General features: G+C 44.3%; 3 protein-coding genes across 9 annotated transcripts; 2 read left to right on the top strand and 1 right to left on the bottom strand.

Annotated features, from left to right (window-relative positions):
• The first annotated feature begins 3,765 nt into the window (after positions 1–3,765).
• On the top strand, positions 3,766–5,164 carry IER3 (immediate early response 3). The gene is made up of 2 exons (XM_044673787.1): positions 3,766–4,008; positions 4,158–5,164. Exons 1-2 carry the CDS (start codon positions 3,796–3,798, stop codon positions 4,407–4,409), a joined length of 465 nt encoding a protein of 154 aa, XP_044529722.1. The 5' UTR covers positions 3,766–3,795; the 3' UTR covers positions 4,410–5,164.
• A 1,911-nt stretch (positions 5,165–7,075) lies between these two features.
• On the top strand, positions 7,076–14,236 carry FLOT1 (flotillin 1). 2 transcript variants are annotated; one of them, XM_044673780.1, is made up of 13 exons: positions 7,076–7,196; positions 7,554–7,610; positions 8,256–8,331; positions 8,414–8,504; positions 8,840–8,983; positions 9,161–9,280; positions 9,399–9,494; positions 10,298–10,450; positions 12,029–12,210; positions 12,446–12,491; positions 12,605–12,742; positions 13,545–13,709; positions 13,917–14,236. In XM_044673780.1, exons 2-13 carry the CDS (start codon positions 7,568–7,570, stop codon positions 13,923–13,925), a joined length of 1,263 nt encoding a protein of 420 aa, XP_044529715.1. In that variant the 5' UTR covers positions 7,076–7,196; positions 7,554–7,567; the 3' UTR covers positions 13,926–14,236. The 2 variants fall into 2 exon arrangements, with proteins under 2 accessions (XP_044529715.1, XP_044529714.1); XM_044673779.1 differs by having other exon boundaries at positions 7,076–7,314.
• Positions 14,237–15,132: 896 nt separating this feature from the next.
• Positions 15,133–20,172, bottom strand: TUBB (tubulin beta class I). Of its 6 annotated transcripts, none has more exons than XM_044673776.1 (5): positions 19,955–20,172; positions 18,265–18,373; positions 17,879–17,989; positions 16,848–17,196; positions 15,133–16,373 (listed from the first exon to the last, which is right to left on the bottom strand). In XM_044673776.1, the coding sequence occupies exons 1-5, from the start codon at positions 20,009–20,011 to the stop codon at positions 16,139–16,141; spliced, it is 861 nt and encodes a 286-aa protein (XP_044529711.1). In that variant the 5' UTR covers positions 20,012–20,172; the 3' UTR covers positions 15,133–16,138. The 6 variants fall into 6 exon arrangements, with proteins under 6 accessions (XP_044529711.1, XP_044529712.1, XP_044529713.1 ...); XM_044673777.1 differs by having other exon boundaries at positions 15,133–16,378; positions 16,880–17,196; XM_044673778.1 differs by having other exon boundaries at positions 15,133–16,497; positions 17,095–17,196.
• Between the last annotated feature and the right edge of the window lie 1,150 nt (positions 20,173–21,322).

Below are 21,322 nucleotides of genomic sequence, written 5' to 3'. Positions count from 1 at the left end.
CCACCTTCTCCTTCCCACCTCCCTCTCCATACTTGTAAAGTCGATTCTTTAATACCTACAATTTATACTCATGCCTATTAAATGTCATCTTGGGTTTAGTTTTTGCTTCAACCTTTTGAGATAACTTTGGATTCTGACTCTTCCCTCCATAGGATTAGTGGTTCTCCCAGTTTACAAATAAGTAAATGTTCCAGAGTACTAACTCTCCCAAATGATAAATAATTATTTAAAGTAAGAAAAAGTCAAAATCTTAGCTTTCCTTCATTCCAAATGCTTATAGATGCATTGTTCTCATTTCTGCCTCTCAAGAATTTTCTTTTTATCTACTGTACACACAACTTCCACATATGGATTCTAACTCTACTCTTTAGTAGATAACAAAATGAATCTAATCCCTCTACCTAATGACACTCCTCCCTGGCAGTTAATGACAGAAACTGTGTCTCCTCTCAGCCAGTTCTCTTCTCTAAGGTAGATTTCCCCATCTCTTTCAAACATTTCTTTTTTTTTTTTTATTTTAAACCCTTAACTTCTGTGTATTGACTTTATAGGTGGAAGATTGGTAAGGGTAGGCAATGGGGGTCAAGTGACTTGCCCAGGGTCACACAACTGGGAAGTGTCTGAGGCCGGATTTGAACCTAGGACCTCCTGTCTCTAGGCCTGGCTCTCAATCCACTGAGCTACCCAGCTGCCCCTCTTTCAAACATTTCTCATAGAATATGGTTTTGAATATTGATGCCATCCTGTACTCAGTTTATCAGTGTCCCCCCAAAAATATGATGCCCATTACTGAATACTCCAGGTATAGTCTAACAAGTTACTATTAGTGTGATTATTAGTTTTATTAGAGAATCACAAAATTAGAGCATTTGAAGGCACTTCATCATCAACCATTTAGCTCAAGACATAAATGAAAAGAATCCCCTACTAGAGCACATTGAAAACTGCCAAGTTGGAGTGTCCACCACCTCTATATTCAAACCACTGAACTTTTTGGACAACTCTAATTATAAAGAAGTTTTTCCTTTACCAGGTCTAAATTTATTCTACCCACAGTTCCTAGTCCTGCCCTCTAAGGCCAATCAAAACAAATCTAATCCCTTCTCCAAGTGATAACCCTTCAAATACTTGAAGACACTTAATTATAATGCCTCCATGTCTTCTCTTCTCCTGGCTAAATATGTCCAGTTCCTTTAAATGCTCATATATTGTAGCCTCAAGACCTTTCACTATCCTAATTGTTCTCCTCTGAATACTCTCCCAGGTTTTCAATGTTCTTCTTAAACTGTGACACTGAGAACTTAACACAATACTTCAGACAGCAGAATGAACATCACTTCCACTAATACTGATATAAGCAAAGCCAAGGAGATTCACAGGTAAAGGCAGACTTGTGGACCATGGCAAGCACTGGAAAGACATATAAGAGTATTGTTTGTATGAAGCCCAGAAAGTGAAAAAAATATATAGCAGGCACCCTGAAAAACACACAGGGATATAGGCCATACTCACAAATATGCAGAAAAATTCAGAAACACAGGCACAGAAGCAAAAATGGAGAAACAGTAAGGCAAAAAATGTGTTCAGGGACACAACAGCCATGGAGTAAGACTAAAGAAAGAATATGGCTCTAGAAAAGCATTTGTCTTTCCATTTCCATCACTCATCCTAGAGCCAGAAGTAAGCACACATGCTTATACTGCCAAAGACTAAACATGCACACATACAATCCATAGGCTCAGCTATATATATGTATACCTATCTTTTATAGTCTTGTTTTTATAATTACATGTATACATCTTATCTCCCTCAATTTTTTACTATTCAGTCATTTTTCAGTCATGTCCAACTCCTCATGACTCCATCATTTGGGATTTTCTTGGCAAAGATACTGGAATGATTTGCCATTTCCTTCTCCAGCTCATTATATAGATGAGGAAACTGAGGCAAACAGGGTTCAGTGACTTACCTAGGATCACACATCTGGTAAGTATCTGGGGTAGGATTTGAATTCAGGTCTTCCTGACTCCAAACCTGGTACTCTATCCACTGTGGTAGCTGCCCTTGAGAGCCTAGGAGATATCATAGAAAATCTATAAACAGCATGATATAGAGGGGAAAGTACTAGATTTAGTAAGATCTAGACTTGAATCCCTTTTATGCCATTTACTTGTCTATATGACCCTGAGTTGTCACTTTCCTCTGGGTCTCAGTTTCTGCCTTTGAAAATGAAGGAGCTAAACTACATGATTTTAAAGGGAGGGGAGGAACCATGGCATCTTGGAAAGATTTGGAATCAGATTTCAGTTTGAGTCCCAACTCTGCCATGACCTTTCTCCTGCCTGATTTTGGGCAAGTAATTTCACTTCCTGGGCCTCAGTTTTCTCACTTATAAAATGAGGTAATTGAATTAGGTGATTTTTAAAATTTCTTCTAGCTCTATAGCAATGATAAAACAAGTCTAAATTATATGATTCTACATAGTATATAAAATATATATTTTAGCCTATTGAAGGATCTGGTGACACAGTGCATACAGAGCCAGACCTGGGGTCAGAAAGACCTGAGTTCAAATCTTACCTCAGATACTTATAGCTGTGGGATCTTAAGCATGTCACTTAAACTTGCTTGCCTCAATTTTCTCATCTGTAAAATCAGCTGGAGAAGGAAATGGCAAACCACTCTGCTATCTTTACCAAAAAAAAACACCAAATGGGGTCACAAAGAGTCAGACATTTTTGAACAACAATAACACAAGATCAAACGTAAGACTCAATATGTTAATTGAATAAAGAATGCAAATACAGTCATAAAGAAAAAAACTATACATAGGGAACACATCCCCTTGCCTTTGATATAACAAACTTAAGACTTCCTTCACAGAAGAAATCTAACAAAGAAGTGTAGACAAGAGGTGATAGTCCTGCTATTCTCTGGAAGTCACAGTAATAAGAATATTGATAAACTGGAGAGTATACAAACGACAGATAACCAGGATGGTGAAAGAGCTTGAATCCAGATGACCAGAAGTTTGGTTGAAGGAACGGAGAATGTTTAGCCTGAAGAAAAGAAAATTCAGAGGGATAAGATGAGTCTTTTAAGTTTTCGAAGGACTTCCATATGGAAGAAAAATCAAACTTATTCTGTTGGAGCTTAAAGGGCAAAACCAGGACCAACGGGTGGAAAGCATAAAGAGGTAAAGTTAAGCTCCAAGTAATGAAAAAAATTTCTTAATAATTAGAGCTGTCCAAACTTGCAATGAGTAGCCTTGAGAAGTTATAGTCCCTCCCTCTTCGGAAATCTTCGAGTAGATATCAGGTATATTATGGTGAAGAGACTTTTGGTATGTGTTGGATTAAATGGCCACGAAGGTCCCTTCTAACTTTCAAAGTCTCTAATTTTGTAATTCTCCATAATGACTGAACTGACTACGTGTGTATACATGACTGTGTATTTTTGTCTATAAATGCCTGTGGAAGCCACATGTTGGGGCATGTGCCCACACCCACCTTCCAAATCAGCTGACTGTCCCTGGCTTCCCCCTCATCTCTCTTCCCCCGAAGGTGTCCAGGATTACGTAATCGCACTCCTCTAACCCGCCACCCCACCCCCACCTCGCCACCTCCACCTCCACTGCGATGCCTGGCCAAACCCGTAGGAATTTCCCTGTCTCCTCCCGCTTTTGCCTCATCATCCAATAGCACTAAGATATTATAGGGGCGGTCCTGCCAGCCTGCCCCATAACTAGCTTGACTTAAAGCACATTCCCCATTCCTCGCTCCTGCTCCACTCACCATGTGTCATAATCGAGGTTCCCTCCCTGCTGCACCCGTCACCCTGGCCCCAACCCCAGGCCCTGTCCCCAGTCCAGGGTCCCGGAGAAGGTCCGGCCCGGAGATCTTTACTTTCGACCCCCTCCCGGAGCCTCCCACTTGCCGACCCGCCCGCTCCAGCATTTCCCACAGGGTCCCTCGCAAGCGCAGCCGCAAGGTTCTCTACCCTCGAATGGTGAGTTCGGATTCCAGAAATTCTAGAAAGTAGGGATCACTGGAAGGGCCAAGTTGGGCTACAGGACCTGGCTCCTCGCTCCCAGGGACCAGTTGTGGCAAAGAGTGGCTAAATCCCTTTTTTTACAACTTTATAACATTCTTTCTCAGGTTCGACGCCAGCTACCTGCAGAGGACCCCAATCCGGCTCGGCGCCTCCTCTTCCTCCTCCTTACGGTGGTCTTTTGTCAAATTCTGATGGCCGAGGAAGGTGGTCCAGTGCCCCCAGTGCTGGAAGAACCTGACAACGACCCTACTCAAGCGCCTCCAGTTGTGGTGGAGTCCCAGAACTTGACGTCTGAGCCTCCGGACTACCCCGTGGACATCAGCGCCTTCCTCCAACAGCACCCGGCAGCCTTCTAAACCACAGCCCTTCCCCTACAAAAACAAAAAGAAACACAAAAGCCTGGGGTACGAAAGGGCGTTTGCCGAGCTGAGACTGGGTCTGGGACACTCTCAAACTTAGAACACTAATACCCAAGAATGACATCGGTGCCACTGGGCCTAAATCCCAGAACTGCAGGAAATGGAAGGTGGAGAGAAACTTGTCCTGCTGCCTTTAGTGCCGGGGAAAAAACACATTAATTTATTGCTGTTCATTCCTAGGTGATAATATTTATATACAGTGTTTATTTATATACCATCCCACCAGGGTTGGGGGGTGATAGTGGTAGTGGAAGAAGGGTATATGTAGTATTTATTTTAATTTATATGTTGTAGAGGAGAGATGTGCCTCCAACCTTCTGCAATATTTTTGGTTTTTGTTTTATTTATTGATATGCTCTAGTGAGCTGCTGAAGTCAATTCCTTAGACTAAACTAAAGCTGAAGGTGGGGAGAAAGAATTAGGCAGTGATGGGTACTGGGACTGGGGAACTGAATCAAGGGAGGGGTTGGGAAAGAAAGAAGGCTAGTGATAGTGATAGGGGTAGTAATTTTAGGGATGACAATATCTATACACTTATTTCAACTTAGTGGGACCTACTATGTGAGGCCCCATAAGGGCCAAAGGGTTCATTGACTACCTCAGAAACTGCCCCTAAGGGGCTGAGTGGGGTGGGATGGGTCTGTTGCCTTGTATGTTCTATGAACAATAAATAAAATTGGATTTTACTGCTAGAAACCAACCTTGTGTCTGTGTCTTGATAAAGCTGGTTCTTTTGAGAACAGCTTGATTTAATGCAAAAAGACCTGGAGTTGGAATAAGACCAGTTCTTTTCCTAGTTATTTGACTTTGGAAAAGTCACTTCAATTTCTCCAAGCCTTAAGTTTCCTAATCTGTAAAATGGGGATGAGATACAGCCTAGAAAAATGGATTGAGGCAAAGCCTTGCTAGGTTCTGGAAGGTCCTGCTTTTGACACTAATTTAGAACACATGAGCTTGTGACTTTGAAAGTCATCTAGCTTAGTGCACTAAGGAAACTCTTTAAGACTAAGCTACTGATAAATTGTCAAGTTTTGTTGGTGGAAGGAAGTCCCATGACTCGAGTTCCCTGAACTGATGAAATCACTGGCTCAAACCTGAGAAATGGTAATTATACTACTTTCTCTATTTATCTTACAGTTATTGTGAGAATCAAATATACTTCAGAGTAATAAAAAGATTTGGAGTCCAATGAAGTACCCCTGACTTCAGCACTGCTTTTGTCAAATGCTAGCTGTGTGGCTATAGACTAGTCACTTAACCTCAATGGTCAGCTTAAACATCATTTATTAATTGCCTGGCAAAACAGGATACAATGAAAGGTAAAAATCAATGTCTGCTTTCAAGGAGCTTAGTGTAATAGGGGAGACAACATGCAAATAACTATGTGCCAACAGGACCTACATAGAATAAATTGGATATAATCTCTGGGCCTCAGGCTGGTAATCTGTAAAATGAGGGGAGTTAGGCTCAATATTCTCCAAGATCCCTTTCAGCTCTAAATGTATGATCTTATGATCCCTTTAGCTCCCCAATATCCTAAGGACCCTTTTGACTTCCAACTAATTTCCTTTCAGAAATTCAAACTATTTGCAATATCCAGATCATAGCTATTTTATCTTGGGAGGAACCTATCAGATCCATAACATCCAACTCGATTCATTTAATTTGAAACAGACCTTTGGAAGGGACAGGTCATTTGTATCAAAATCACTTAAGTTTTTTCATTAAACAAAGCTAGTGCCATGGGATTGAAAATTTGAGTTCAGGAACAGAAGGGACTTACAACCTAATGGGAAATATGACACAGAAAGCATGGAAAAAGAGGTAAAGAGAGTGGTTTTGGTCCCTCCTCTCATTGTCTTCCCTCAGAAATTACCTTCCGTTTACCCTAAATATGTTGTTTGGTACAATTTTTTTTTCCTTGAGGCTGAACTTTTTTGCCTTTCTTTATCAACAGCACTTGGCACAGTGCCTGGCACCTAATAAGTACATCTTGACTGATATCCACAAAGGAGAGATCTAAGTGATCTAAGAAGTCAAGTGTAGAAGACTATTTAGCTCCTACCATGCGCCAAGTACTGTGCTAAACGCTGGAAAATTTGAGCAGGATGATGGTTACACTATCATTTGCCCTCTTAACCTCTCCCCTACTGGGAAAAAAAAAAAAAAAAAAAAAAAAAGACTAGTGCCCGGACCCAGGCGTTCAGCGCCCCATTTCCAACTGCCGGATATGATCACACAAGGCTGCTGACACCGGGTAAACCCAGGATGAAGCAACATCCCGAGGGTGGTAGCGTGCCTGTGTGCCCAGGAGTGAAGGCAATCAGAAGGAAAGAGTCCAGAAAGGGGCTGGGAGACAACAAAGGGCCGGAAATGCAGAGAAGCCAGGGCGCCTCCCCCTTCCCCCCAGCCCCGGCTTCCCTCCAGGGCCTTCCCAGGAGGAGCGGCTGCAGCAGCCACAAACGCAGTAGAGAAGGTGCGCGGGGACTGCTGGGAAGGGGCGGAGTCATAGGGGCTAGGGGGTGGAGAGGAGGTTCGTCAAATGCCGGGGGCGGGATTCTGGTTCTGTCGCAGCAACAGGGCGCGGTTGGCCTAGGGGGAGCCGGAGGGGGAGGGGAGTGCGGCACCGCAGGAGACACTGCCAGTCTGCTTGCCCCTGGGCGAGAGCAAACCTGCTCCTCGAGCCCCACCCCTAGGGCCGCGTACTCTTCACCTCTAGAGGAGGTGAGGGCTGGGAAGTAGGACACCCAAGCGACGCCTGAGGCGTGGGGATACACCTAGGAGAGCGTCCGGTCCGTGTCTGTAGGTGTGCGTGCGCGTCTATATTTGTGTGCGTGTGTAGGTATGTGTATGTTCGTGCACGCGCACATGTTGGGGCGGGGGTGCAGTAATGGGGCTGGGGTCTAAAGGGGGGAAGGGGTCCACTTACTACTGGGAAAGGTGGGAGGGTGGGTCTAGCCAAAGTTTAGGGATCCTGAGAGATGTTCCAATGAAGAAGAGTTGGGGAGTGGGTGGGGCCGGGGTTTGTAAGCTCCATCATTTCCCTGCCTGACTCCTAAAAATCATGTCTTCGCATTCTAGCCCCTCCCTGAAGCATGTTTTTCACTTGTGGTCCAAATGAGGCCATGGTGGTATCCGGTAAGTGTTATTACCTTTCCTTTCCTTTCCAGATTCTCCAAAGCAACCTTATAAATTCTGCACTGCTGCTTTATTATCTTCCCCCTTACACATTCACACACAATACCTCCCTCAATTCCCCCTATTATTATTTTTTTTTTAATTTTAAACCCTTAACTTCTGTTCATTGACTCATAGGTGGAAGAGTGGTAAGGGTAGGCAATGGGGGTCAAGTGACTTGCCCAGGGTCACACAGCTGGGAAGTGTCTGAGGCCGGATTTGAACCTAGGACCTCCCATCTCTAGGCCTGGCTCTCAATCCACTGAGCTACCCAGCTGCCCCTCCCCCTATTATTACTAATAACTTATATAGTCCTTTAAGATTCATAAAGTAACTGTGATTCTTCACGCTTTCTCTACCTTTGCAATTTTTCTTCCTATTTACCTCCCCTCCCACAACTCTTGACTGCCCTATCCTTCATATCCATCTATTTTCCCTAATAGATGATCCCTTCCTTCCACCTGCTTCTCAGTCTCTTATACAGTTAGTCTTGCCTTTCATCATTATTAATACTCTTCTCTTCTAATTAATTCCCTTTGCCCTTCTCAACCCTGAGAATTCCATACTCTTTTCCCAACCAGACTCATTGTTCTCAACTCTTTGCAGGTTTCTGCCGAAGCCCCCCTGTCATGGTGGCAGGAGGCCGAGTCTTTGTGGTGCCCTGTATCCAGCAGATCAGAAGGTAGGTGAGAAGGGAGTTGCCAAAAGTGGGGCATTAAATTCTTTTTCTTCTATTCCACATAGCCCCTACCTTCTTTTTCCAGAATCTCTCTCAACACACTGACCCTCAATGTCAAGAGTGAGAAGGTTTATACTCGTCATGGGGTTCCCATATCAGTTACTGGCATTGCCCAGGTGAGGGTGTGAGCCTACCTCTTTGAAGCCCATTATCCTTGTTCTCTTTATCTCTCTCTTTCTCCCTTTCTTCCTTCTCTCCTCCACTCCTCAGAATCTGGGTTATCTTTATATTTCTCAGCCTTCTTCCTGATCTTTCCTGAAATCAAAAACTTTCTCCCAATAGCAACTGTTCCTCTGCTCTTTTTTCTCACCAGGATGAGAAATAGCCTGTCTTTTTTTCCCTAGATTATAAAAGACTTATAAGAAACTGTGCCTTCCTTTTCTGCACATCTCTCCCAGAAGGGAAAGTTCTACTTCCCCCCATATTCCCCAACAAACTCTTTTTTCCCCAGGTGAAGATCCAAGGCCAGAACAAGGAGATGTTGGCTGCTGCCTGTCAGATGTTCCTTGGGAAGACTGAGGGTGAAATTGCCCACATTGCACTGGAGACATTGGAGGGCCACCAGAGGGCAATCATGGCCCACATGACAGTAGAGGTGGATTAGGAAGAGGGGACCTAGAAATGGAAGAATCAGTGGGCCTGAGAAAGCTTTGGGAGTGGGTTCTGAAGACTTGAGGAGATGGAACCTGGTAGAAAAGTAGAGCCTGAGGCCAAAAGAGTTGTAGAACAGAGATTTAAAATCACTCTCTTCTTTGTCCTATGTCTCCTCTAGGAGATCTATAAGGATCGCCAGAAATTTTCAGAGCAGGTGTTCAAAGTAGCTTCATCTGACCTTGTCAACATGGGCATTAGTGTTGTTAGCTATACTCTCAAGGACATTCATGATGATCAGGTGAACACAGAAATCCAGCTGTTACCTCCTCCCTCTTTCCTAGTTCATGTTTCCCCTTCCCCATTTTTCCAAGAGGATTGAGGCATCCAATATCTATAACTCTGTTTCCTTTCCACAGGATTATCTGCACTCCTTGGGGAAGGCTCGAACAGCTCAGGTCCAGAAAGATGCTCGTATCGGGGAAGCTGAGGCCAAGAGAGATGCTGGGATCCAGGTGAGAGGGGCAAGAAAAGAGATTGGGTTCAGTCAGTTAGCACATATTTGCCATATGTTCAGTATGAACTAGCATGATGTCATTGCAAAAGCACTGGGCCTGAAACTAGATAAATCTAAACTAATCTCTGGCTTAGACATTTGCTAGCAAATATAAGGCTTTAAATAAAGTTACTTTACTTCTCTGGGCTTCAGTGTTTTCATCAGTAAAATAGAGAGGGGGGAGTGGTTAAGACTACATGACCTCTAATGGCCCTACCAGTTGGAAGATATAATGGTACATTTTATGTCTCAGTTAAAGGAAATGGAGGTGGATAGAATTTGTTTGAAAGGGAAGAAGCTGGTAGGAAATTGGAGGGAGGATCTAGGGCAGTGTTGGCAAACCTTTTAAAGATTACAAACCCAAACCTTTTTCCCAAGCCACCTGTGAAGCACACCCCCACCTCCCAACTCCTGTCCCATTACTTCAGGGAGGAAGTGCTCACGTTGGTCTGCTGGGCAGAGGGACAGAGCATGTGAAAAATGTCCCCAGGTGCTGTGGAGAGGGGAACAGGGCAGCCCCCTCTGGCACTCAGGGGCATGCGTGCCATGGGTTTGCCAACATGGATCTAGGGGATGGGGTGATATGAATATGTTTCTGAAGTACCCTTACTTTTCATTCAAAGGTTTTAGATGTGGAAATGACCTTAGAGATTTTCCAGATAAGGAAATTAAGACCCTGGGAGGTTGTAACTTTCTCTAGGTTACACAGGAAATATTATCCTACCACCACCCTTATTTTGACAGTGACCTCTACCCCAACAGGAGGCAAAAGCAAAACAACAGAAGGTTTCTGCTCAGTTCCTGAGTGAGATAGAGATGGCCAAGGCACAAAGGGACTATGAGCTGAAGAAGGCTATTTATGATGTTGAGGTCAACACTCGTCGTGCACAGGCTGACTTAGCCTACCAACTTCAGGTCAGGCTTCGGTGTTTGACTTTCCTCTCCTGTTTTCCTTTGCTAGTCCTCCCTGTTTGGGCATCTTTATTTTTAACAGTGTCGATGATCTCTCAAGTCTGACCTGCCTTTCTTAGTTTTCCCATAGTATTAAAAGTATCAGAAGAACAAAGGTTAAGAGGGGGTTTTAAACAAAGGCCAAAACCATGAAAGAATAGGGGAGGGGGAAAGAGGTATTTGGTTTTTTGTTTTGTTGGAGGCTTTTTAAACAAAAAATTTCTTTTTGACACTTTGTTATACAGCACTTTTCAAAAAAACACTTCCCTTATCACCCCCAAAAATATATTTCTGCAAAGCAATTAAACAAAACCCATATAGTAATTGTGGCTAATATAATGATTTTGTCTGATGATACAATATATCAAAGTATACCCAACCCTGACATTCTGCACATAGTTAACTTTTGAAGCTTGAAAAGTTTAGGACCCATGAAAAAAAAAAAAGAATTTGACATGGTGTGATGCCAACGGATGGCATATAAGCTGAAAACAAACCATTTCCTAAATGTTCAGATGTGTTCTCTCATTTAACAATTAACATTCATTAAATGTTTATTGTTTACTGACTGCTGTGCTGAGGGTAGTGGTACAAAGTTTAGAGAGATACACTTTCTGGCTTAGTGAATTTAGGTGGGATAAAATACAAACAAGTAATATTGTATATTATCATTAAAGTGCTGCAGAACAAAAGGCTTCTTGAGGTCTGAGGTTTGCCATTATAACAAGTTATCAGGGAAGACTTTGGAGGAAGTAGCATTTATTTGGGTTTTAAAGGACAGTTAGGAATTCAAAGGGTAAAAATGGAAAAGGAATGTATTCTAGGTGTATGGAACAGGCAAGGAGATGGGGCAGTGCAGTATGTTTACCACAATGGAGAGAGGAGGTAATGCAAAAAGCAGTCAACTTCAGATGGAGCATAATATACAAAATAAGGCTGATACCAAATGTGGGGAGCCTTGAATACCAAACAAAGAAGTTTTGACTTTACTTATTAGGGGCTGCTTAAAATCTTTGAGCTGAGTGATGTGACTGCATCTATAAAAGGAAAATTAATCTGGATAATTATGGAAAGAATGGAAACAGAAAAACCCAACAGAGTGGGGCAGCTAGGTGACTCAGTGGATTGAGAGCCAGGCTTAGAGATGGGAAATCCTGGGTTCAATATGGACCCAGACACCTCCCTGTGTGACCCTGGGCAAGTCACTTAACTCCAGTAGCCTTTCTGTCTTAGAAGAAAAGGGTAAGGGGGAGAAAGTTCTGTAGCATTGAACTACTGTAGTGATAATAATTCATAGATAATAGTATGAATTAGAGTATTAAGGAAATTAGGAATGTTTTGAAGAGTCTTAAACATTTGAGATTGACCCTAGTTCCCCATACACCATGTCTTTAAGGTCCCTATTAAAACCAGAAGAATAATAAGAGGTTGGATGGCATGAGTCTAACTTTATGTAGCAATTTTTACATTTAACTAACCATCATACTTTTTCTTGGTATCTGAGCATTAACTTTCTGATTCACTGTATCTATATTCACCCAGGTGGCAAAGACAAAGCAGCATATAGAGGAACAGCGAGTGCAGGTGCAGGTGGTGGAGCGGGCCCAGCAAGTAGCATTGCAAGAACAGGAGATAACTCGTCGAGAGAAGGAACTGGAAGCCAGAGTTAAGAAGCCTTCAGAGGCTGACCGCTATCGCCTAGAGAGACTAGCTGAAGCAGAGAAGTAAGAGAGCCACCCCACCCTCACTGTAAGACTAAGGACAAACTGGCAACTAAGGCATCCTGCAACTTTGTCTCCCTGAGGGAATAATTCTTCTTTGATGCCTTGCTTTGCCTTGTTAATAAAAGCTTGATCATTTCCATGTTAGAGAGCTTTCTCCATGAACTTTTCCTGTTTCTCTGGAATAGAAGTGAACACCTCCTCCCACACAGCTCTTTTTCCCCCTTTTCTCTCTCAGGTCCCAACTGATTATGCAAGCAGAGGCTGAAGCTGAGTCAATTCGGGTCAGTCAAGGGATAGGGATAGGGAAAGAATGGATCAGCAACTGGGAGTCTTATCTCCAGCACCAGTCCTCCCTTTTATCCCCAAACAAAATCTCATCTCTTCATCTTCACAGATACGAGGGGAAGCAGAAGCATATGCTATAGGGGTCCGGGCCCGGGCAGAGGCTGAGCAGATGGCAAAGAAAGCAGAGGCTTTTCAATTGTACCAGGAAGCTGCCCAACTCGACATGTTGCTGGAGAAACTGCCTCAGGTTTGAGTTTTGAGTCTGGGTTTGGACAGATTGATTCCTTGGAGAAGATTTTAGCATAAAATAGAGATGAGTGGATGTTGGGAACCCATGGCAAGGGATTAAGCTGATGGGATGGGCAAGATTGGCGAAAACCTGGTATAAAATCAGAAAATTGAGAAATTAGATCAAGAAGCAGTTTTAACAGAACCAGAATTTATGAAGTGTTTATTGTATACAGGTCCAGGATTTCATAGAGCATGTGAGTAGTAAGGATTGATTTGCAATAAGGGGTCTGGACTATATAGCCTAGAAAGGAATAGGAATTGGGAACTCAGAGTAGAGAATTAATTCTTGGGGGCAGCTAAGTAGCTCAGTGGATAGAGCCAGCCCTGGAGGAAGTCCTGGGTACAAATGTGACTTCAGACACTTCCTAGCCGTGTGACCCTGGGAAAGTCACTTAACTCTAATTGCCTAGCCCAGGGGTCAGCAACCTTTGGTTCTCAAGCCATATCTGGCTCTTTTGAGGGCCAGGTATGGCTCTTTCTGCAGGAGCCATAAAGTCAATTTTTTTTCAGGTACTGTTACAGGAGTGCGCACTGTGAGCACTGTACGGCTCTCACGAAATTACCTTTTAAAAAATGTGGCGTTTATGGCTTTCTCGGCCAAAAAAAAGGTTGCCGACCCCTAGCCTAGCCCTTACCACTCTCCTGCCTTGAAACTGACAGTAACAATTTTAAGACAGAAAGTATTTAAAAAAAAAAAAAAAAAAAGGATAAGGCATCAAGGAACAAGGACCACTGAACAGGTTTCTTCTTCTATCTAGGTGGCTGAGGAGATCAGTGGTCCTCTAAGTTCTGCCAAAAAGATCACACTGGTATCCAGTGGGGGAGGTACGCTGGGAGCTGCCAAGGTGACTGGGGAAGTATTGGACATCCTAAGTCACCTGCCAAATTGTGTGGAGAAGCTCACAGGTGTCAGTATTTCCCAGGTAAGGAGCCTGCAGTGGGATATCCATAGGCAGTTTGGTTTTCAGAATATCTGGGTTCTAGTTTGAGCCCTGTACTTCTTCCATAAAGAGTTGAGTCTCCAAGTTGTCTTTCAGCAATGTCTATTCCAAGTTGGGGCTGAATACCTGGGTTTCTTTTGAATCAACAAGCCTGGGTGTTGGCTAATACCTCCTTTTCTCTTCCTCCAGGTTAATTAGAACAAGCCAGTTTTTGGAGCAACCAAAAAATTTTTAAAGGGGAGGGCTTGGATTAAATTCCTATTGTGCACCAGTCAACCCTTCCATGAAGTTTCCTGATCTGAGCCCTGGCTTCTTTGTTCCTACCCAACTCATGGCACCACCCCTTTAGGGTCCTCCAGACTTTCCTACTCAGTTGCCTGTGCCTTGTTGTGGGGAGCTGCTCCCCATTCCCAACCCCACACTGCCAGGGGCTGTCATCTCCCCAGCTGATTGCCACCTCCCCCCCAATACACTTATTTAATCATCTAATTAAATGATTGTCTGCATGAGTTCTGGCCTTTTCCCCCACTTTTTCTCTAATGAGAAACCTAGCATGCATTTCGTTTTGTTGTTTAAGGGTGGCAAATGTGAACATGGGTTCCATCAAATCCCAGTACACTGTTTCATCTCAAGCTTAAAGAAGTTTTAGAATGAAAAATGCTATTCCAGAAACAAAAATGAAAACATAGCTAGGAGCAACTAAATTGGAGGACTTGGGTTCAAATCTGGACTTAAAGATACTTCCTAGGAGCAGCTGGGTAGCTCAGTGGATTGAGTCAGGCCTAAAGATGGGAGGTCCTAGGTTCAAATCCAGCCTCAGACACTTCCCAGTTGTGTGACCCTGGGCAAGTCACTTGACCCCCATTGCCTAGCCTTACCACTCTTCCACCTATGAGCCAATACACAGAAGTTATGGGTTAAAAAAAAAAAAAAAAGATACTGCCTAGCTGCATAACCTTGGGTAAATTACTTAACCCTAATTGCCTCACCCTTGCCACTTCTTAGAATTGGTACTAAGAAAGAAGGTAAGGCTTTTTCTTTTTTAAAGGAACGCTTGGACCTTTTAAATGGCATAGTGGAGAAGCATCCCTCAATGCCTCTTTCAAGAAACAGCCCTGATACTACTAATGTAATTTCTAATTTTTTACTAAGTTTAATACAGCCTTAAGTCTATTCTTATAAGAAAACTGTTCTCAATGTTCCATTAAGTGTCCCATTCGAACTCCAATTTGAAGTACAACCCGTTTTATAAAATAAGGGAAGGCAGTTGTACTGGGAGTCCGTGAAAAATCAAAGATGATACAACTACTGGTCTGAAGGGCACTGAAGAGACAGCAGAACACCAAGTCCCACCCCAACCCTTGTATCTCCCATTCCCCCTCCAAGAATCAACCAGACACTTAAGTTTTTGTTTTTCCTCATTTCCTGTTTATTTTTGGGTTCTGGGGCGTCGTCTTTTCAATATGAAAAAAAGCAGCAAGTTCAACACAAAACAGAAAGGGGGTGGGGGGAAGAGCCAAAGATAGAAACTGCAGAAGTAGAAAGGATGAAAGAAAACGAAGGAAAGATTTGGTGATGGGAGGGAAAAGGGGTTGTCCTGTTACCCCTGCTCCCTTTCTCTTCAAGGAAATTGATTTTAGGGGTGGGGGGGTTGAAATCCTCCCCAAATGAAGGACTTTTCTGGAATTTGGGGAGTTGAAGCAATTCTCTCCTCACTTCTCAGATAGGGGAAGAGTGCATAATTCCCAAAACAAGGGGAAGCAAAGATCTGAGGGGGGAGCCCACCTGGCAGAGTGAGGCACAGACCCCTCCAAAGGAAAATGAACACTTGGGACAGAAACCAAAACTGGGAAGGGGGGAAATAATACTGTCAACACTTCCCCCAGAACTGGGGAGCAGAGAGAAAGGGAAGGGGCACCTGGAGGTAAGAATAGGACAAGTTGGGAAGTACCTGAAGATGGTAATTAGAATAGAAAGCCTGGCTCCCCCAACAGATTTGTGGAATGGAACACCCCATTTCCTCCCTTCCTCCTAAACACCCACCAAGTGAACTCTCTCAACTAGGAATATGACATCTTGGTCCCTCCTCCAAACAAGGGAAGCCAAAGAGTTCTGGATCTTTCCTCTTGGTCACCATTTTAGTTCGGGGCACTTATTGGGCACAAAGGCCCCTAAATTGAGGCTCTGGGTTGGAGACATCCTGCTTCTGGGAGAGAAATCTTGGAGTGAAGAGGCAGAGAGTGTATTACTGAGGTGACAGGTCATAAGGAAAGAACAGAGGACAGAGAGCTCAGCACCCACAAAGGAGAGAAAAAAGAGGATGGAGGCAGAAAATGCAAATTTAGAGGGAAAGGGTGATGGGGAAAGAATGTTGGGAGAGTTGAGAAAACTGAGGTGGCAGGGTATCTCTTTTAGGCCTCTTCCTCTGCTTCCTCACCGAAATCCTCCTCCTCTTCAGCAGTGGCATCCTGGTACTGCTGGTACTCAGAAACGAGATCATTCATGTTGCTCTCAGCCTCGGTGAACTCCATCTCGTCCATCCCCTCCCCTGTGTACCAGTGGAGGAAGGCCTTCCGGCGGAACATAGCAGTGAACTGCTCTGAGATGCGCTTGAAGAGCTCCTGGATGGCAGTGCTGTTGCCAATGAAGGTGACAGCCATCTTGAGCCCACGGGGTGGGATATCACAGACGGCGGTCTTGACGTTGTTGGGGATCCACTCAACGAAGTAGCTACTATTTTTGTTTTGCACATTGAGCATTTGCTCATCCACTTCCTTCATGGACATCCGCCCACGGAAAACAGCAGCAACAGTGAGGTATCGCCCATGTCGAGGGTCACATGCTGCCATCATGTTCTTGGCATCAAAGACCTGCTGGGTGAGCTCAGGCACGGTTAGGGCACGGTACTGCTGGCTCCCACGGCTGGTGAGAGGAGCAAAGCCAGGCATGAAGAAGTGGAGTCGAGGGAAAGGGACCATGTTTACAGCCAATTTTCTGAGGTCAGCATTAAGCTGGCCAGGAAAGCGAAGGCAGGTGGTGACACCACTCATGGTAGCAGAAACTAGATGGTTGAGGTCACCATAGGTTGGCGTGGTCAGCTTGAGGGTTCGGAAGCAGATATCATAGAGTGCTTCATTATCAATGCAGTAGGTTTCATCTGTGTTTTCTACTAACTGGTGGACAGAGAGGGTGGCATTGTAGGGCTCAACCACGGTGTCTGAGACCTTTGGTGATGGAACCACACTAAAAGTATTCATGATGCGGTCAGGATACTCCTCTCGGATCTTGCTAATGAGCAGGGTGCCCATCCCTGAGCCTGTGCCTCCACCAAGTGAGTGGGTCAACTGGAAGCCTTGCAAGCAATCACAGCTCTCTGCCTCCTTGCGCACCACATCCAAGACTGAATCCACGAGCTCTGCCCCCTCGGTATAGTGGCCCTTGGCCCAATTGTTGCCTGCCCCGGACTGCCCTGGAATTAGGGGTGGGAGGCAGCATAGATCAGTAGAGATGCTATGATATCTCACACTTTCACCAGTCCTTCCCCTTTCATCTAAAGATCTTTTACCCACCTAAACCTTAGAACAAAGGTATCAAACATACCCAGATTAAAATGTAACGGTGAAATGTTTAAATAAAAATTCAATATAACATTAATATGTGACTTCCTAAATAATGTGAAGCCAGCTAGAATTTTTAGTTTAGTGGCCCCTCTTTCTGTTTGATATCAAGTCCTCTTACCTAATGTTCAACACCTCATTCATCCCCCTTTGTCTACCTCCCATCCAAGATACTCTTGCCTTTCTAGAACTCTTCAAGTCACAATCTAGATTGAACCAAATTTTGAAATTCCTAATTTCCTTCACCCATCACTGTATACTGGTAGTAACCCCCCCCAAAAGAATCCTTAATTATCTGAAAATACTTGTATGCTAATTTGCCTCTCATTTCACTTCAATGAGACCCTAACATATCTTAGGGATTCAACTCACACCAGTTCTTAATGAAGAATGTTTAAGATCCAAGGGAGTGATTAAGTTTGGGGGCTTACCTGGGGTAATAATTAGCAATGAAAGAATCTCTTCCCTACCCACTTTCCCAGTTGAAAGATTAACACCTAGATATCTTTTAACCTTTAATTCACTTCAACTCACCAAAGACAAAGTTATCTGGCCGGAATATCTGGCCAAAAGGTCCAGAGCGAACAGAGTCCATGGTTCCAGGCTCAAGGTCAACCAAGATAGCCCGGGGAACATATTTGCCACCTGTGGGAGAAAGTGAAGAATAGGTATCAGTTGAAGAAAGGGAGGGTCCCCAGGGTCCCTACACACATGGCCCTCCTACTACCATTCTAGTTTTTGCCACCAGGTGGCAGGAAAGAACAACTACGGTAGAATAAAGGTGTGGGGAAGTAAAGGGAAGGGGCTGAGAGAAGATAACCAGTCTCAGGGAAGTCAAAAGGGAAGGGTCTTCCTTGGGTAAATCGTTTCCCCATATTTCAGGAGGTAGAAGAGGGAAGGATTCCCTTCCTGCCCCTCACCAGTGGCTTCATTGTAGTAGACGGAGATCCGGTCCAACTGCAGGTCGCTGTCCCCGTGGTAGGTACCGGTAGGGTCGATTCCATGTTCATCACTGATCACCTCCCAGAACTAAGCAAAGATTTGAGAAGTGAAAAGGATCTATTGAAAATTCCTCCCCTCCACTCTCATGATGTATTTTCAATCCCCAAACTCCCCCTCTCAATCCAAGAATCATATCCCCCTCCCAAAAAAAACCAGGGGATTCTCTCTCCTCTGCCCCAATCCTGGAACAGATGGACCAGCAGAGAAAGCTTGTTACAGGATTATCTTGCTCTATAAATGCATGAGATAATAGGGCTGAAAGAGACAGATGCATTCCAGGTAATCCAGAAAAGAAGAGGCCTGATGCCCGAGTCCAGGGCTAGAAAAATGTCACCGTCGCCCTCCCTCTCTCCCTCACATCAGGCAACGCCCCTTCGATGCGCACAAAGAAAAAAGGCACTGCAGCTGCTACCCACCCATCCCGAAGATCTCACAACTGAGCTAGCCCGAGGGAGGGGCGAGACGGCTGATGGGGGGGTGGGATATGGACAATGGAGCCAAGGGTGGGGCTCTTTCCCTCGATCCTGCACTGCCCTAGAGCGCTAGGGAGTTTTTGCCCCGCCCCAACCGGGCTCCGCCCTTTTGCCACAACGTAGCAAACTCTCCTTCCCACTTCCTTTCCACCCCCATCCGTTATACAGTATCTTCACACTGGGGGCAGGGAGAAGAAACCCTTTTACCCTGAAATATTGTTTCTTTGCTACAATTTCCATTTTTCTTATTCTGTACTGGGATTCCTTCCCTCGTCTCCCATTTTTTAACTCTTCGTCCTGGCTCTAACAATCCACACGAAACACCAGACAACGCGCGGGAATTTGCACCCCACCCCCCCACCCCCGCTCCCGCCTTTAAAGGGAGGACTTTCTAAAGAGGGGGGAAAAGCCCCCGCCTTTCCCCATCTCTTTTCACGAAAGAGAACGGGTGGACAGAGTAAGATTCCACATTCCAGGTTTCTGGAGTGGGTGCTGAAGGGGAGATTACTAATGCACAACCACCTCCCACCTCGCCAGCCTATTTCAACCCCTTTTTCTACAGCCCAGTCCACAAAGCGGCTTCTCACCTCCCCATAAGGATTCGGGCAAGAATCAGTTTTAAGCCTGGGGGTGGTGGAAGTAGAGAAACGCTGAGATGCACATGGGACAGTACTGGCCTCGCTTTGTCTCGCGCGTTTCCGTTCTTCCATCTCTTTAGACACAAAAGTCGCGTTGAGATCCCTTTTACCTATCCCCTCAATCCCCCCATTCCCCATGGGTGAAGAATCACCATTTTCCAGTTAAAATATTCAACAATTAAATCACTTTATTGGCCCCTTCCTCTTTACTGATGGAAAGGACCAGGCTGCGACACGCTAACAAAACTGACTCGGAAAAGAGAATAAGAAAGGAAAAAAAGACAAAGAATTCCAGATTTTCCTAATGAAAATTCGCGCCGCAAAGAAATGTTTGATTGTGGGGGGGAGGGGAAGGAGGGGTCGTGCTGCTTTGATGGGCGGGGGAGCCAGCGACAGTCCCGCCACTACTACTTTTCAAGAAATCTTTTAAATTTTCTTTCCTTTAAAAGAGAAAAAGCAATGGAGGTGAGTAGAATATGTAAAATCAAAGTCCTTACCTTTGCACCGATCTGATTGCCACACTGGCCAGCCTGGATATGTACGATTTCCCTCATGGTTAAAATTTACTTTTGCTTGTCTCAAGTTATGTACAGGGAAAAGAGAATGCGATAGATAGATAGATGGATTTTTTTTTCCCTTCTCCGCTGAAAGCGCTCTTTATCAATAGAAGGTTTCCCGGAAGGTTGGAGCAGCTAGTTCAGAACACAGCTGCACAAACGTTCTGAGAGGGAGAAAGAAGGAAGGGGGGGAGGGGAAGCGAGGGAGGAGAAGCAGGGCGGGGCGCGCTTGCGCTGCGTGGCCTGGGAGGAGGGAAGGATGAAGAGGTAGGCGCCAGCTATATTGTAGACAAAGCCCCTCTATAGAACCACTGATTGGTCCCTATCAGGCAAGTGTCTGATACCCATTGGTCGCTCCTCCAGGGACCGGCGCGAAACTTCCTGGGAAATGTAGTTCTCTATTGTTGTCCACGCTGCAAAATGAAAAAGGGAGGCATGGGGTGGGTGTGGATTTTTTTTTTTTATAACGAATAAAAATATTAGGCATAGCCTTCCACTCTCTTGAGTTTGTTTTTTATTTTTTAATTAGATTTTAGAGGAGACTAGGAATTAGATCTGCAGTAAACGGAAAATCTAGGATTGGGCATTCCTGCTGCAGCATTTCTAGGACTGGCCAGCTAAAATCAAAGAAATGTTAGGAGAATCAAATGTGAATCTGGGATAGTTACAGGACCCATTCGTCTTCCCAGGACTAAAATATCTAGCCTTCTTTACCCCTTACCTAGTTTTTTTCTGTGCTCTTCACCCTCACCCTTATTTGCCTCAGTGATCTAGATCACCGACATACCTAAGAAATAGTGGATGGAATAGTGGGTTCGGTTAAGAATATTTTAAAATGACAAAGAGAAAAATGCACTAGGGACATTTCAGGACAAGGATGTGGGTGTTCTAAAAAAAAAAAGTTAATTGGAAGGAACATTCATAATGAATTTGTGAAAGAAAATCTATGTCTTGGAAAGTTAGATACCTGGGTGCCTGAGGTATGTTCTTTTGAAGAGAGTTGTGAGAAGTAGGAATTAATCCAGGGATAGTCTGAAGTTAAGAGAGCAATATACCTGATCTGAGATAAGGAGAGTGAGGTGCTGAAGGTTACAATACCTGTTATATTTTTTTGGCACCTCTATCCCATCTCCCCAGACATAGGACCCTTAAGTAGTACCTATAGATTTTTAAAAGGTAGATGCCAGGCCTCATACACTTCTTAGCTGTGTGACCCTGGACAAGTCACTCTACCCTGTTTGCCTAGCCCTTGCCCTTATGTTTTAAGGGTTAATATATATATAAAAGGAGGCAGATGCTTCTATACCC

Source organism: Gracilinanus agilis, chromosome 4 (assembly GCF_016433145.1).
Source record: "Gracilinanus agilis isolate LMUSP501 chromosome 4, AgileGrace, whole genome shotgun sequence".
NCBI lineage: Eukaryota > Metazoa > Chordata > Mammalia > Didelphimorphia > Didelphidae > Gracilinanus > Gracilinanus agilis.
This window is presented reverse-complemented; position numbering and strand designations above follow the sequence as displayed.

What these genes read in the sequence shown, in the direction of transcription:
- TUBB (XM_044673773.1), bottom strand. Translation starts at nt 20,011, where the DNA reads ATGAGGGAAATCGTACATATCCAGGCTGGCCAGTGTGGCAATCAGATC. An exon ending in GCAATCAGATCGGTGCAAAG is followed by an intron (nt 18,374 to 19,954) that starts GTAAGGACTTTG and finishes ATCTTTGCTTAG; the next exon opens with TTCTGGGAGGTGATCAGTGA. An exon ending in CTACTACAATGAAGCCACTG is followed by an intron (nt 17,990 to 18,264) that starts GTGAGGGGCAGG and finishes TTTCTCCCACAG; the next exon opens with GTGGCAAATATGTTCCCCGG.
- FLOT1 (XM_044673780.1), top strand. Translation starts at nt 7,568, where the DNA reads ATGTTTTTCACTTGTGGTCCAAATGAGGCCATGGTGGTATCCG. An exon ending in TGGCCCACATGACAGTAGAG is followed by an intron (nt 8,984 to 9,160) that starts GTGGATTAGGAA and finishes TGTCTCCTCTAG; the next exon opens with GAGATCTATAAGGATCGCCA. An exon ending in AGACTAGCTGAAGCAGAGAA is followed by an intron (nt 12,211 to 12,445) that starts GTAAGAGAGCCA and finishes TTTCTCTCTCAG; the next exon opens with GTCCCAACTGATTATGCAAG.
- IER3 (XM_044673787.1), top strand. Translation starts at nt 3,796, where the DNA reads ATGTGTCATAATCGAGGTTCCCTCCCTGCTGCACCCGTCACCCTGGCC. An exon ending in AGGTTCTCTACCCTCGAATG is followed by an intron (nt 4,009 to 4,157) that starts GTGAGTTCGGAT and finishes ATTCTTTCTCAG; the next exon opens with GTTCGACGCCAGCTACCTGC.